The sequence below is a fragment of the Tachysurus vachellii genome, chromosome 1, assembly GCF_030014155.1.
Source record: "Tachysurus vachellii isolate PV-2020 chromosome 1, HZAU_Pvac_v1, whole genome shotgun sequence".
Taxonomy (NCBI): Eukaryota; Metazoa; Chordata; class Actinopteri; order Siluriformes; family Bagridae; genus Tachysurus; species Tachysurus vachellii.
Window position 1 is genome coordinate 28,152,623 of NC_083460.1, and position 13,647 is coordinate 28,166,269.

The 13,647-nt window shown below is 36.5% G+C and overlaps 1 protein-coding gene across 1 annotated transcript in view; it reads right to left on the reverse strand.

Annotated features, from left to right (window-relative positions):
* LOC132853574 (spermatogenesis-associated protein 16-like) overlaps window positions 1-1,842 on the reverse strand; it is a 42,744-nt gene extending 40,902 nt beyond the window's left edge. The window contains 1 exon segment of the mRNA XM_060881469.1: window positions 1,339-1,842. Coding sequence (XP_060737452.1) covers window positions 1,339-1,842 — 504 coding nt within the window.
* Between the last annotated feature and the right edge of the window lie 11,805 nt (window positions 1,843-13,647).

Genomic DNA, 13,647 nt, shown 5'->3' on the forward strand with positions numbered 1-13,647 from the left:
AGAGAGAGAGAGAGAGAGAGAGAGAGAGAGAGAGAGAGAGAGAGAGAGAGACTAGGTCCAGTGTAAACTGATGTACTGTAAGTGTTTACAACAGTAAACAGGATTCACATTAGAGGATTGTTATTGTTTAGTAACAGCTTATTTATTCAGCTTATTCACAGGGAACTTCATGTTAATTAGATCAGCAATTATCGAAGCTTATTTAAGAACATGCTTTTATTTAGCAAATTATTAATGTTATATTTTGGGAGGAGTCACTACTGTCAGTGTTTCATAACAGTCAAATGTAAAACTGCACCATTAACATTTTTTAGGGTTTTGTAACCAACATGAGTGAGTGAAAGTTTATAGCTGTTATATACAGTAGTTAGTTAGAACATGAATTTATATAACATGAAATAACTATTAATAATCCAGCTATTAATAGCTAAAAAAATGACAAGATATTCTTTAATAAAAAGAAATTTGAATCACTGGCTAATTGCTATGGTATAAAAGGAACCAGTGTAGACAATGGACGCATTGAGAAGCAGAACACAACCCCTTTGTTTATGTTTTATTCAGTAACAAAAATTAATGGCTATGCCATGAGAGAGTTATTTCCTCTCACCCTACATTAGACTGAAGCTGTTAGACTGAAGTAGTAGGCAGTGTGATGGCCTACTCAGACAGAGCAATAGTCAGAGTGAAGCCACTTGTTCATATATGTGGAAGATAGTATGTTATATTGCCCTATGATGAAGCAAGAGCTGCAGCTGGCTGGATTTTCATGTCTCAGAAGGAATAAGGGAAAATTCGAAAGAAAAAAAGAAAGACAGAAAGAGCAGTTACACAATGTCCTCCATCTGATGACTTGTGTTTCCACAGTAAAACATTTAAAGATATAGTTTTATGTCTGAGCATCATGCACTGGCCGTGCAGACGAAAATGTCCAATAAATGTCTTTTACATCCTCAGTAAAATTCTTATACACTTACCTTACCTAAACAATTTTATTTGTTAAACCGATTCATTATAAGATTTAGATTATGTGGTGTGCCTGACATACAGGTTCCTGTGAATGATCAGGCTTTGCAGTCATTTGCAGGACACAAACATTCTGTTATACACAATATCCAGAATCGGTACAAGGCCTAATGTGAAATCTGAGTGTGTAAGCAGTTAGCCTGGAAGCCATATTGTTTGTGAAAGTTGCTTTTCCTTTTGTTTTCAGTCTTTAACTATGACCTGTATCCATATTGTTTTACCCTAGGGTGGTGTGATTAAAATCAATAAGTAATAGTGCAGTTTATAAGGGCCAGGGTTCATTGAGATGTAAATACTGTGTGAGGTGAGTACCTGTAGGGCAATGGTGAAGCGACTAGCTACAGCGGCATATTTCTTTAGTCTGTAGTACCTGTCGGCATCTTGTAATGCAGCGTCGAGCCGTTTGTCAATTGGAGGCAGAGAAGCAAGATTATTTCCACTCGGAGGGCCTGCTGTTTCACTGCTGTGACACATTAATTGGTAGTAGGTGGAGGCCGGGGACTTGTGGGTAATGTTCTGTTCGTCACCAAACACTAACTTCATCTCAACATCCACCAGCCTTTTTAAAGTGATGGCCGGCAGTGGTAACTGGGGACACTGTTCATTATGCAAACCGACAACCTCCTTTACCCATCCGTCTCTTCTTCCTGCAGCAGGTGTCTTTCTCCCCTTTGGCCTGTCACTGTGTCTCTTTTCTCTCAGCGTTGATGTCTGGAAGGCGGCTGACGTTAGATCCTCGGCATGCTTTGTGCTAAGGTTTAGTTGGTCTGTGTGTGCGCTTCCCAAGAGCTCTGGGTTTCCATTAGAACTTGCCATAGCAAACCTGAAAGAGATTTCAGATTTGAAGTGAATGCTGAGCTTTTTGCAAAACGACCTTTAAAGGTAGTGCTGGAGCCCTTTATGATTCAGAACAAATACACATAGTCACAAAAACACAACCAACTTTGGCCTTTTTTTTTCCAATAAATGGATTTAACTTTGTGTTTAACTTATATAATAGCATTCACGGCTAAAAAAAAAAATATATAACCTGGTTACAATAAAGGAATAAAATTGCTGCATCAAAAAGATCTTCTTAATTTTCATAATCTCTTTCTTGAAAACACTTTTCAAACAACAAATTGTGGTCACCATTGAGATTTGCGAGAAGGCAAGAGTTTCCTGAGAAGTGTTAAATAATGCAGAGGGAGATGAGGGTGCAGCCTCATTACAGAATTGAAGATGGTTTGCTGAAAGGTCACTGTGAAATACACCCGGTCTATGTGTTGATCGTAACAGTAGTAGATTTTTACTTGAAGATAACTATAGAAAAAATCTACAAAACTAGATTGTAGATTGTGAGATCTTTTATTTCTTCTTTTAAACCTTTCATCCATTTAAATCGTTATTTTTTTTCTGCAATTCTTATATTCTAATATACCTTCTAAAGGTCCATACAGCTGTGTTATAGCACTATAAATGTAATAATACAGTTAGCAAGTGAAAATGTCTGAAAAATAACCAAACATCAAATATTTCTCTTTATCAAGCAGGTGTTAAACAAAATAATAAAATAATTAAAATAATTGACTGATTATTAGAAATTAGAAAAATAATGTAGAAAAAGAAAATATCTGAATAAGACAAGACAACCTGATACAAAGACAAACACACAATTTTATGCCTGAAATGAGTAAAAACTAAAAATAAGCAAAATAATATAATATCTCTTTATATAATAATTATATACCTATAATTTTCGAATAATGTCACTTATTGCCTATGCATATTCAGGATATTTTCCTATTGCTAATGTACACCATTTAGCCATAACTTAAAAACCACCTGCCTAATATTATGTAGTTCCCCCTTGGTGCCACCAGAACAGCTTAGACATGGACTCCACAAGACCTCTGAAGGTGTGCTGTGGTATCTGGCACGAAAGACAATAGCAGCAGATTTCCCAGCACTACATTGTTCAGAGCATCATACCGCCTCCGCTGGCTTATTCTTCTTCCCACAGTGCATCCTGTTGCTGTCTCTTCCCCAGGTATGTGACACACACACAACCAGGCATGAACATGATGTAAAAGAAAACCTGATTCTACAGAGCAGGCCACCTTCTTTAAATTCAGTTCTGATGCTTACATGCTTATTGTACACACTTTCACCTGTGGACAGGCTTCAGCATGAGCAGTCTGACTGGTCTACAGCTACGCAGCTCCATAAACAACAAACTGTAATGCACTGTGTGTTCTGACACCTTTCTATCAAAGCCAGCATTAACTTTTTCAGCAGTTTGCACTACAATAGCTCTTCTGTGGGATTTGACCTTCTGTGGGATCTGTCAGGCCTGCCTTCATTTACCACATCAGTATCAGTATAAGTGATCCTTGGTCACCTATGGTCCTGTTGCTTGTTTACTGGTCATCCTTCCTTGCACCACTTTTGGTAGCTACTAACCACCAGCATACCAGGAACACCTCACAAGACCAGCTGGCTTGGAGATCCTCTGACCCAGTCAACTATACATCACAATCAAAGTCACTCAGATCCTAACATTTGCCCATTTTTCCTTCTTCCATGACATTAGCTTGAGATTGCTGCATAATATATCCCACTTTTGACAGGTGCCACTGTTACAAGATAATCAATGTAATTCCCTTCACCTGACAGGAGTTTTAATGTTATGCATTAAGTACATTCATGCTCTTAAATAAAAATAATAATAATACATTTTATTTAAAGGTGCCTTTCAGGGCACTCAAGGACACCGTACAGTTGAGTGGTGATGATAAATTCAATACAACAATACAACAAACAACAATTACTGACATTAAATAGTTTCAAATTGATCAGAGAAAGCTAATTTAAACAAGTGAGTTTTAAGACATGATTTAAAAGTAGTCAGACAGTCACTTTCTCGTGGAAGGGAATTCCAGAGATTAGGAGCAGCACAACTAAATGCCCTAGACCCCATTGTGGCTAAACGAACAGAAGGTACAACAAGGGAAACAGATGAAGAAGATCTGAGAGTATGCTTCGGGATGTAAATATGAAGCAAGTCAGAGAGATGTTATGGTGCACAATTATGAAGAGCTTTAAAAGTGAGAAGTAAAATCTCGATATTTAACAGGAAGCCAGTGAAGATGGTGGAGAACTGGAGTCTTATGCTCAATGGAGGAGGTTCTAGTAACTATACGATTTTAGATTTACTGTTATATTTACATAAAAACAGAATACAAATTTTATATGGTGTCTTTTCTCAGATTCTTTTCTCAGAATTAGTTCAAATATTCTCTCCAATCCAATCTGTATTTGCCTGCTTCTTTCTCTTTGCCTCACCCACACTTGGCTTTTGAAATATATTCTTCTGGTTTAGACTTGTAGATATCCGTATCCAAACAATAATGGAAGTAAAATGAACAAGCAGCGACTGAATTATAGCTATTGATGGCATTGTATCTATGCTTAGGCTGCTGCTGCATCTGTGTGACACTAAAATCCCTCAGACCCAGTTAAATAATGAAAATGTGTCAGTAGGATTGTCTGAAGTGCTTTAAACTTTTTGTTTTACTCCTTTTTACTCTCTCTAAATGACTTAAACCAAAACTGTGCCACATGTGCACACAGACGTTGAAATGATTTGTTTATTCATTTTCACGAACAGTCAAACATGGACTTATTACCTCATGTTTCAGCCTTTGGGTAAAGCAATATGCACAGAAATACATAGCTATATTTAGTTTATTAATAAATCTATTGCTTACAAAATTCACCTTGTGAAAAGTTGAAACCTTAAGCTTGCAATTCCTAAATGAATTCATTATTGTTTATCTTTGCCAACCAGAGACTTTTTTCCCTGTTTGTTAAAATGTAAAATTACATGCTCTAATTATCATACTGAATATTTTATAAAATAGAACACAACTGGCTATCATTGTTGTATTGGCAGTTGTGTTGGATTATTTGACAAAACTGTACATGGATAAATGCAGTTATTCATATAACAACACTTTGAATATACTATTTGTACTGGAGTCATTTATTCATTAATGACACATGGGTGTTTTTCTGAGTCAAGGTCATGGTGAATTCAGAGCTTATCCCAAAAACATTGGGCACAAGGAAGGAATACACCCCTGCAGAATTAGCCAGTGAGTCACAGGGCACAACACATATTCAGACTTTGGAAGATGCCAAATACAGTCGACCCAGTGCCAAAGATCCTAAGTTTTTGCAGACAAACCTTAGAGAGTGTTGTAACTGTATTATATATTTTTATATATTTTCTTATAGGACATTCATATTCATAATACTCATATAAGTACTGAGAAATGTTCTGTGATATATCCACTTGTCCTGTTACCTTTTGTGAATTGTATTTATTGTACTTTATTGTACTTAGCAAAGACACTGTTTGTATTTATTCAACTAAAATTTATAAAGACACTGTTTGTATTTACAAAGACACTTGTATTTATTGTACTTAGCAAAGACACTGTTCAGTTTAAGTACTCGTAGTCCATTTACATTCAAAGCACCATTCAAATACAACTTTGGTTAATTATGAAGCTCATGTGCCAGACAAATTCATGATTCTCATCTCCTCAATCTAAAGTTGTAATCAAATTTGGGTTTATCACACTGTTATTCATCACCATAACACTGTAACTTCTACAACATACTCAAAGTGCCGTGTATGTGCCGGTGATAAAAAAAATAAAGTAATACCTATTTCACGATGCTGTAGGTAATCACAACCAATCTAATTTTCAGTATAACCGCATGATTGCAAAAGCAATATTTCTATGTTCTGTAAACAAGAATTTAATATTAAATGACATTAAGGACATAGTCGAATGTTCTTTTTATTTTTTTGCTCTGCTAGCAGAAATAGATCATGAAAGAGTCACACTCTCTTAGAGTATGTCAGCTGACCACTTGGCAAACACTGATTTGTACTGTATAGTCAAATTAAACTTCTGGTAAAATTGGTGTCACTTCTTTCTTTTACTTTTTCATCTTTTATTCATTTAGTTTTGCACTAGGAAGTGAAATTTTATGAACAATAGACAAGACTTGTGTTAAGTGGACAATTGAATTGATACACAAAGTGATGTATCCTACTGCACTTAGATTAAATATAAGCACTCGTGGTAGGACCATGTAGGTATATGTATGTTCTCCATCATATCAAGACTATTGTACAAACAAGCAAATTTAAAACAATTACAAAAAAAATGTATATGTTAAAAATACCTTTATACGTTAAAAAGCTGAAAACAGAACAGTAAATAGTATTAAAGTAAAGCAAGTCATCTTAAGTACATTTTTTGCAGTTTTCCAAAAACATTTGTTTATAAAGTTTGCTTAGCATTGACACAGCGTTTCTTCAGACTATATGGAGACACTATATGGAAACCCAGGAGACTTCATCATGTTTTTTCATCACAGAAAAGTGGTCCGTTACCTAATGCTACATTCTTTACTGACATTTTACTTTCTTTTTCTGTAAAATAAACATCTATATCAAAATTTGTACTAAAATGTGATGTCTAAGTCATTTTTCTTTTATATAAAGACAGCGTCACATGAAACTTTGCATAAAACCACATGCATTGCTTTATTATAATAGGTTTGCTAATGTAATTTATAATAGATTTATGAAACTGTTATGAATGTGTTATAAAGGCCCAAAGGTTTTGGCATGCAGAGAGTGCAGGAATCTATGCTTGCTTGCAGTTGTGATGCATTGTTTTCAATCTTAGATTGCACACACACACACTCACACACACACACACACTCACACAAACACACACACACACACACGCACACACACACACACACACACACACACACACACACACACACACACACACACACACACACACACACACACACACACACACACACACACACACACACGCACACACACAGTAGTCAGTATCCTTCAATTTTTTGTTTACTCATGCAACTTGGCCCTGATTTGCTTTTGTGCTGCTGACGAACAGCGCCTGTGTGAGTGGACCCGGACAATTCCAGCAGAACAGCAAACACAGCTATTCTGTGTTGCATATTGTTTCCTTCTGATGCATACAAATAGCTGTTTATTTCACCTTTCACTTATCACTCCTTTTCCTGCCAGACACTGCTGCCAGTCTGCTCTATTGACAAAGTGAAATCTACAAAGACCAAGACCCTGAGTCCACTATTACAGCCTCTCACTGTAAACACTTTCGAAATCACTACCATCAGATATATTTGTGTGAAATACTCTCACTGTTTGCTAATCTCTCTCTATCTTTATGTTTGTCTCCATGCACTCTGTGCGTCTTCCTCACTCTGGCAAGATGATAGAACAAAGTTCTTCGACCAACACTTACAACTGATATCACACTTTAGAGAAGTGCCTGGCTGTGTTTTTTTCTATAAGCCTGCCTTAATGTATCCGTCTATCTTTTGCTATTAATGAGACAGCTCATCCATATTCGTCCCAATTAAGCAGGACCTTGAGAATCTGTTTACTCTAGGCCAGTTCAAAGTAAAAACGGAATAAGCAATGGACCTGATGCAAAAATATGAATAAACATTCACCAGATTTTGCTGGGTGTTCAATTTTGGATTGAAAAAGGTCTCTGGAGAAACGATCAGCACATATACAGTATGTACCATATATTATTTCATTTTTTTATGTTGTCATTTTTAATTATTTTTCATTTGTATAGTGCTTTAAACTTTTTTTTTTTTTTTGTAGAAATTCTAGCAGGTTTATGAACAAGCCTACAGCATTCAGGTCAGATTATTCACTGAAGCAATGGTGTGTTTTTGTGTTATTTTTCCACTGTTGTGTCCAAACTCTTTCAATTGAAGATAAGTATTAATATTGAAATTTCAGTGAATAATTAGTTTAGCAAGATTGGAATATACCTATTGGTTTGTAATCAGTAGTTACAATGAGATTTTCTGTAGTGGTTCTAATGTGGAGGTGTTAAAGATCTATCATTCATTCATTCATTTTCTCCCGCTTATCCGAACTACCTCGGGTCACGGGGAGCCTGTGCCTATCTCAGGCGTCATTGGGCATCAAGGCAGGATACACCCTGGATGGAGTGCCAACCCATCGCAGAAGATCTATCATATCTATCTATATTAGATCTATATAAATCTATCTATATTGATATACAGTATCTATATTGACTAAAGGTCTTTCTAATACCAGAGGTATGCCTGAGCAATTACACTACTTTCAGATGTGTGAGGTTTAATTATTTATTTTTTTTTTATTAATACTTACTGAAACCTTGTCTGCTTATAAAACCAGTTTCATATATTTAATGTTGGTTTTGGGTCTTAGTGTTCCCCATAGGTCCCCATATGTGTATATATGTGTATATATGTTCCCCATAGGTCCCCAAATGTTCCCCATAGGTCCATTTTAATGTGTAGTAGACAGGTTCAGCCTTTATGCCTTTGCTTCTACTGTTCTCAATAGAAGAGTTCTCTTCTATCTCTGCCTTTATTGCTTTTTTCTATTTGTCAACCTTGCTTTCAGATTAGCCCAAATTTACTAAGCGCAACATTCGTACATAACTATTTAGAATTCACTGTCCGATACTCTTAGAAAGGTGCATTGGTTCACCATGTAGAAACCCCTATTAAAGTGTTTTTTGAAAACATCCTTACTGAGAGAGTAACACAAATCACCTATATCTTTTAAATTTCTAGGTAAGTGCTCCATTTTGGTTATGCAATTTTATGATAAATAGTTATTTTCCATACAGTATGTGTTTAAGCTAAAGAGAGAGAAAAAATAAAAGACAGAGTGAGAGTCAAAAAGAGAGACATGTGCAGTTGTTTTGCCTGCTGTATCTGGTAGTTAGTGTTAAATAAAGAAACACTGCCAGAGTAAATAACATGAACATTAAAACACGGGGAAATTGCAGAAAGTCTGTAAACGTTCAACTACTGTATACTCTCAGAACTAGGTACGTTAATAATTATATAAATTCATGTAGCCAGATTGATGTTTTTGCTTTTACAATACACAGTGGCCTTGTACAAAGGTTGCACAGATGGAGGCTATTCGCATTAACAAAGATCAAAGATTATTCTGAAGTTTTCTATTGATGCATGCACAACTCTAGGGAAGCAGAGGCTAAATGAATCCAGGCATAGGCAGAATCATATTAATTAAAATCATCAGGCCATAGCTGATTAACAATACAAACAAGTCACTCTGGGTATGACATTCAGACTTAATACGAAAATGCACTGCCAAAAGAAAGATACAATTGGTATTCATTTTGAAATGAACGAGCTTATTCACGTACAGGAAATGCTTTATCTTGAGCTGTGCTATCAAGCCATGATCTTCAGCCCACAAACTCTTCACATGACCACATGAAGCAGCTATCCTCAATCAAATCTAATGGAACTTACACATTTCCCGTCACACTACTCAGTATTATACCATGACCAAGCCCCTCACTTTTACTCTTTGAAGTCTTACTCCAGCATTGTGCCAATGTGTAGAGGTGTTTGTGTTCACAAGGTTCCCAGGTTCACTAGGTCATGGTCAGGCCAATGGTCAGATTGGTGCACCAATTTGGGCTAGAGTTGGGGCACCAGGGGACCTGAGGTTTTAGAACTACAGGGGCAGTCTCTTTGGAAGCCTACTAAAAATCAGTTTAAGTGTGTAATATTTGATGCTGGTGAGTGATGGCTTTCCAGAGGTACTTATAGGCTCGAAAATGGGGTTTTCAGGGCCAGGCGGTTGCCATTTATTCATTTGTCTTCAGTAAACAGTTTATCCTGTCAGGTTTGCAATACACACGCATGGTTGAAATACACTGGAATACACACTATACATTTTCAGGAATCAGACAAGCCTATGAGAAATATAGATTAACCAGTCTCCTACTTGAGGTGGACGAAAACTGGAGGTTTTATACATTATCTGTGAAGCACGGTGTCTTCTAAGTAAAAAAAAGATGAGTGTCTTTTTTCTCTCAATGCTATAATATATTACTGATTTGAATTAACAAATGAAAAAATTAATGGTCTTAGTAGGTTGCTGAACCTCACAAGCAGCCAGAACAACTATGTGCCTTGGAGTAGATTCAAGTCTCTGGAAATGGAGCTGTTCCAGAGGGATAAACACTGTTCTTCCAAAATATATTCCCTCAGATGGCATTTTATTGATGCTTGTGGATTGTGGAGAATGAGTTGTTATTTTGGGTTGAGAGCTGGTGAAGACCAAAGCATATGATTTGCATAATTTTCATTGTCATCAAACCATTCAGTATTTTTTAATGCCCTGTTAATGGGGACATGTTCTTCCTGGAATAGACCTCCCTCATCAGGACAGAAACATTTCATCATAGGTTAAAGGTGATCAGTGAGAAGAACATTGAATTGATTTCTAGTGACCATTTCCTATAAAAGCACAAGCCGCTTCAAACCAAGTCAGGAAAATGTCTCTGTAAGCATACAGAACCACTTTATTCTGTTATCTCTGGGTGAGATGAGGTTGTAGCAGAAATATTTTGAGACACTTTTTACATTTGGACTCTAATCATAAATTCAGATGATTTGAACTGGGCATTACATCACTGGCCTGTCATTACACCTCCTGAGGCCTGCCTCAAATAATAAACCTTAACTATAAACCTTACATCGTGCCAATGCTTAATCCAATCCATATGTCAGCTCATTTATATGGGGATAAATCAGCATGAGGATAAGTATTTACTTCTTAGATGAATAGACCTTGGTGGGGAATAAAAGTTGATTAGAAAATGCTTTAAGGCCCCATCAGAAAGCCTACAGTTTTCCCTACTATTTATTTTCTCTACCAATGACCCAGTTAAACTTTGAAGGGAAAGTAAGAAAAATACACCAGATTTTAGAAATATGTTACTTCAGAATTATCAAACGGAGGCTGTATAATGACTGCATAAATTAATCTTTACTGATTTATGATTAAGTCATTCATATTTGTTGAAGGTGTTTAACTGTGTAATTTTATATTACTGAACCTTTTTCATTCGTGAACAGATGAGTCCTGGTCTATCAATTCATGCAGGATGTATGCAGGGATTATAGTGCTCCAGATGACTGAATTAACATCACAGCCCAACTAACATGCAAATATACTTGGAAAACTTTTGTGCAACCTCACAGGACTGGGAGTAAACAGGCTTTGAGGTACAGATGGACATCAAACTCAGATATCATGGATGACAGATGGAGGACATTTTTTTGTTCCTGCAGAGAAATGGACAGCACTGTCATTATTTTGGACTAGTGGTATAACAGAATGGCACTATCTGTATCTGTTTCTGTGTTCATATTTTTTTAGTGCTCCAAATACCTGTACCCATATCTGTATAGGATTTAAACCCAAAGTGGGTGTGATCAAAACTGGAAGGTTTTTTTATTCATTAATATGACATAAGTCATTATTTTTGATTATACATGCCTATGATACTTTCTAATCCATTTATTTGCCTCTATTTCCTTATTTATAATATAAGCAAATGATAGTAACCTAAATTAACCCACCCTGAACCTGAGCAGGCAGTTTCTAAGCATGCTATACAGTAAATGTACCATGCAGTATCACATGCACATGGTTTTTGTTATTCCTGCTGGCTTCATACAGTAACTGACCTCTTGCTCATACCTACAAAATAATGTAAAATCCTCTCACTTGCAAACTGTTTTGTTGGATCTCAGAGACTACCAATGCAGACTTTTACACGTGGCAAAAAAAAAAATTATACGAGTTGGTTGTTGGATGGAATTATCAAATGTCAAAGTTGGGGAGAAAATGGGGAAAATCCTTCATGTTCTATGTATTTACGATGTATATACAATATATTTTACGATGTACAGTATTTACATTCCAGCATGTAATGAGAATGACCTGTTTGATTAGAAGAACAAGGTGGATAAATCAGTAATGTAAGTTTTGTTGCACCTGTGAGAATGTGTGAGCTCCAACTGAGAAAATGAGGGAATATTAGTGCATGCAAATCTCCAAGTCTGGTTTCTCACCCAACCATCAAATTAAATGCTAATTGCATTTATCTCCATGTAATGTAGTGCTATGCTGACGAGTGGCTAAACAATATTGGGCTTTAAGTAGTGAGTGTGTGTGTGTGTGGGTTCTTCTTTATATATTATACACTGTAATATGATCATTGAGCATGTGCCAAGATCATGGGCCATGCCCTCAGTGGTGTTCTTTTCCACGGTGGATGGTCTGCTTTAAACAGCACAGGGATTTCATTGCATAAGGTTGGTTACACTACACCAACTACATTGCATCCATTTTTTTAAAGGTCATGATAGGTAGACTCGATATATACGTAGGCTAGAGGACATGTTTTCTCTATGATATAAAATTACACATATACTAATATTTCATATATAATAACACATCTTAATAAATTTACATTCATTTAAATGGATTATTTCTAGTTGTGTCTGCTCTGCATTCATTTTGTGGACATTTCATACAGTGTGTGTGTGAAAGGACCCACACTGCTATGGTGGAATGATAAACAGCAGAGTAAATGTAGGTGGTCCATCATGGGCAGTGGGAGTAGGAAGGAGCTACAGAATGACAGAAAAGCAATCAGTAAGAGAAAGAGAAGGAGAGATGAGTGCAGAGAGAGTGAGAGATGAACAAATTTATAGTATAAAAGTAGAAAGAAAGAGGGATGGGCAGTCAGGAGGGAGGGAGGTAAAGAGTGTAAAGTGTGTTGGGATTGTTGTGTCAGAGAGGGAGTGCATTCATCATCCTCTCTGTGGATTTCGAAGGGTGACTCTGAAAGAGTGACAGAATGGAGAGTTCTGTCAGGGTTATGGATCACTCAGAGGGCCAGGGAGCACCATCCTAGAATGTGAGCACAGCTCCTATTAGGTCCCAGGAGACACGGTAATTACTGCCATGTTAAATGACTTCATAGCCTAGATTCATGGGCTCTACAGAGAACTGTGGCAATCTGTTCCTTGAAATGTTTTGAATATGGCTGCTGTTTATAGGCTGCTGCACCCAGCAGCCCATTGTCGGGAATTTGCCAGTTTCAATGCCACAGCCCTACGTGGCCGGAAATCCAAAAGAGCAAAAATGATCGTACTTTCTGGGTGGGAAAGATGATTGTTCTCTCTCTTCTCACATTCAGACTGGCACTAGCCAATCTGTGCATTATAAGGCAGCATGAACAGCAGGATAACAAAAGGTTATCTTCATGTAAATTAGAGCAGTCATGTGTTTACTTTACTTTCCATGTTTAGTAGCCGTTGAATAATAAGGGAAAGTTTTTCATTAAATGGAAATGGGCAAGAGCAAACTATTTAATACATTTGTGTTTGGGATGACCACCGCTTTCCCATTTAATAAAATCACCCACTTCACCACTGCAAGGGGACTTAATCATTTTAGATCATTGTAAATATAATTCAACTTAATATTATGTTTATTATTAGGCTACAGGACTTAGCCTTAATTAATTTTAATTAATTTTAATCAAGCCCCATAGTAAGAACCAGACTAAACCATTTTTGTTTTGAGACAAAAATTTATTATTTTAATTTTACACCCAACTTCCACCTACTACAATGATCAAGGCC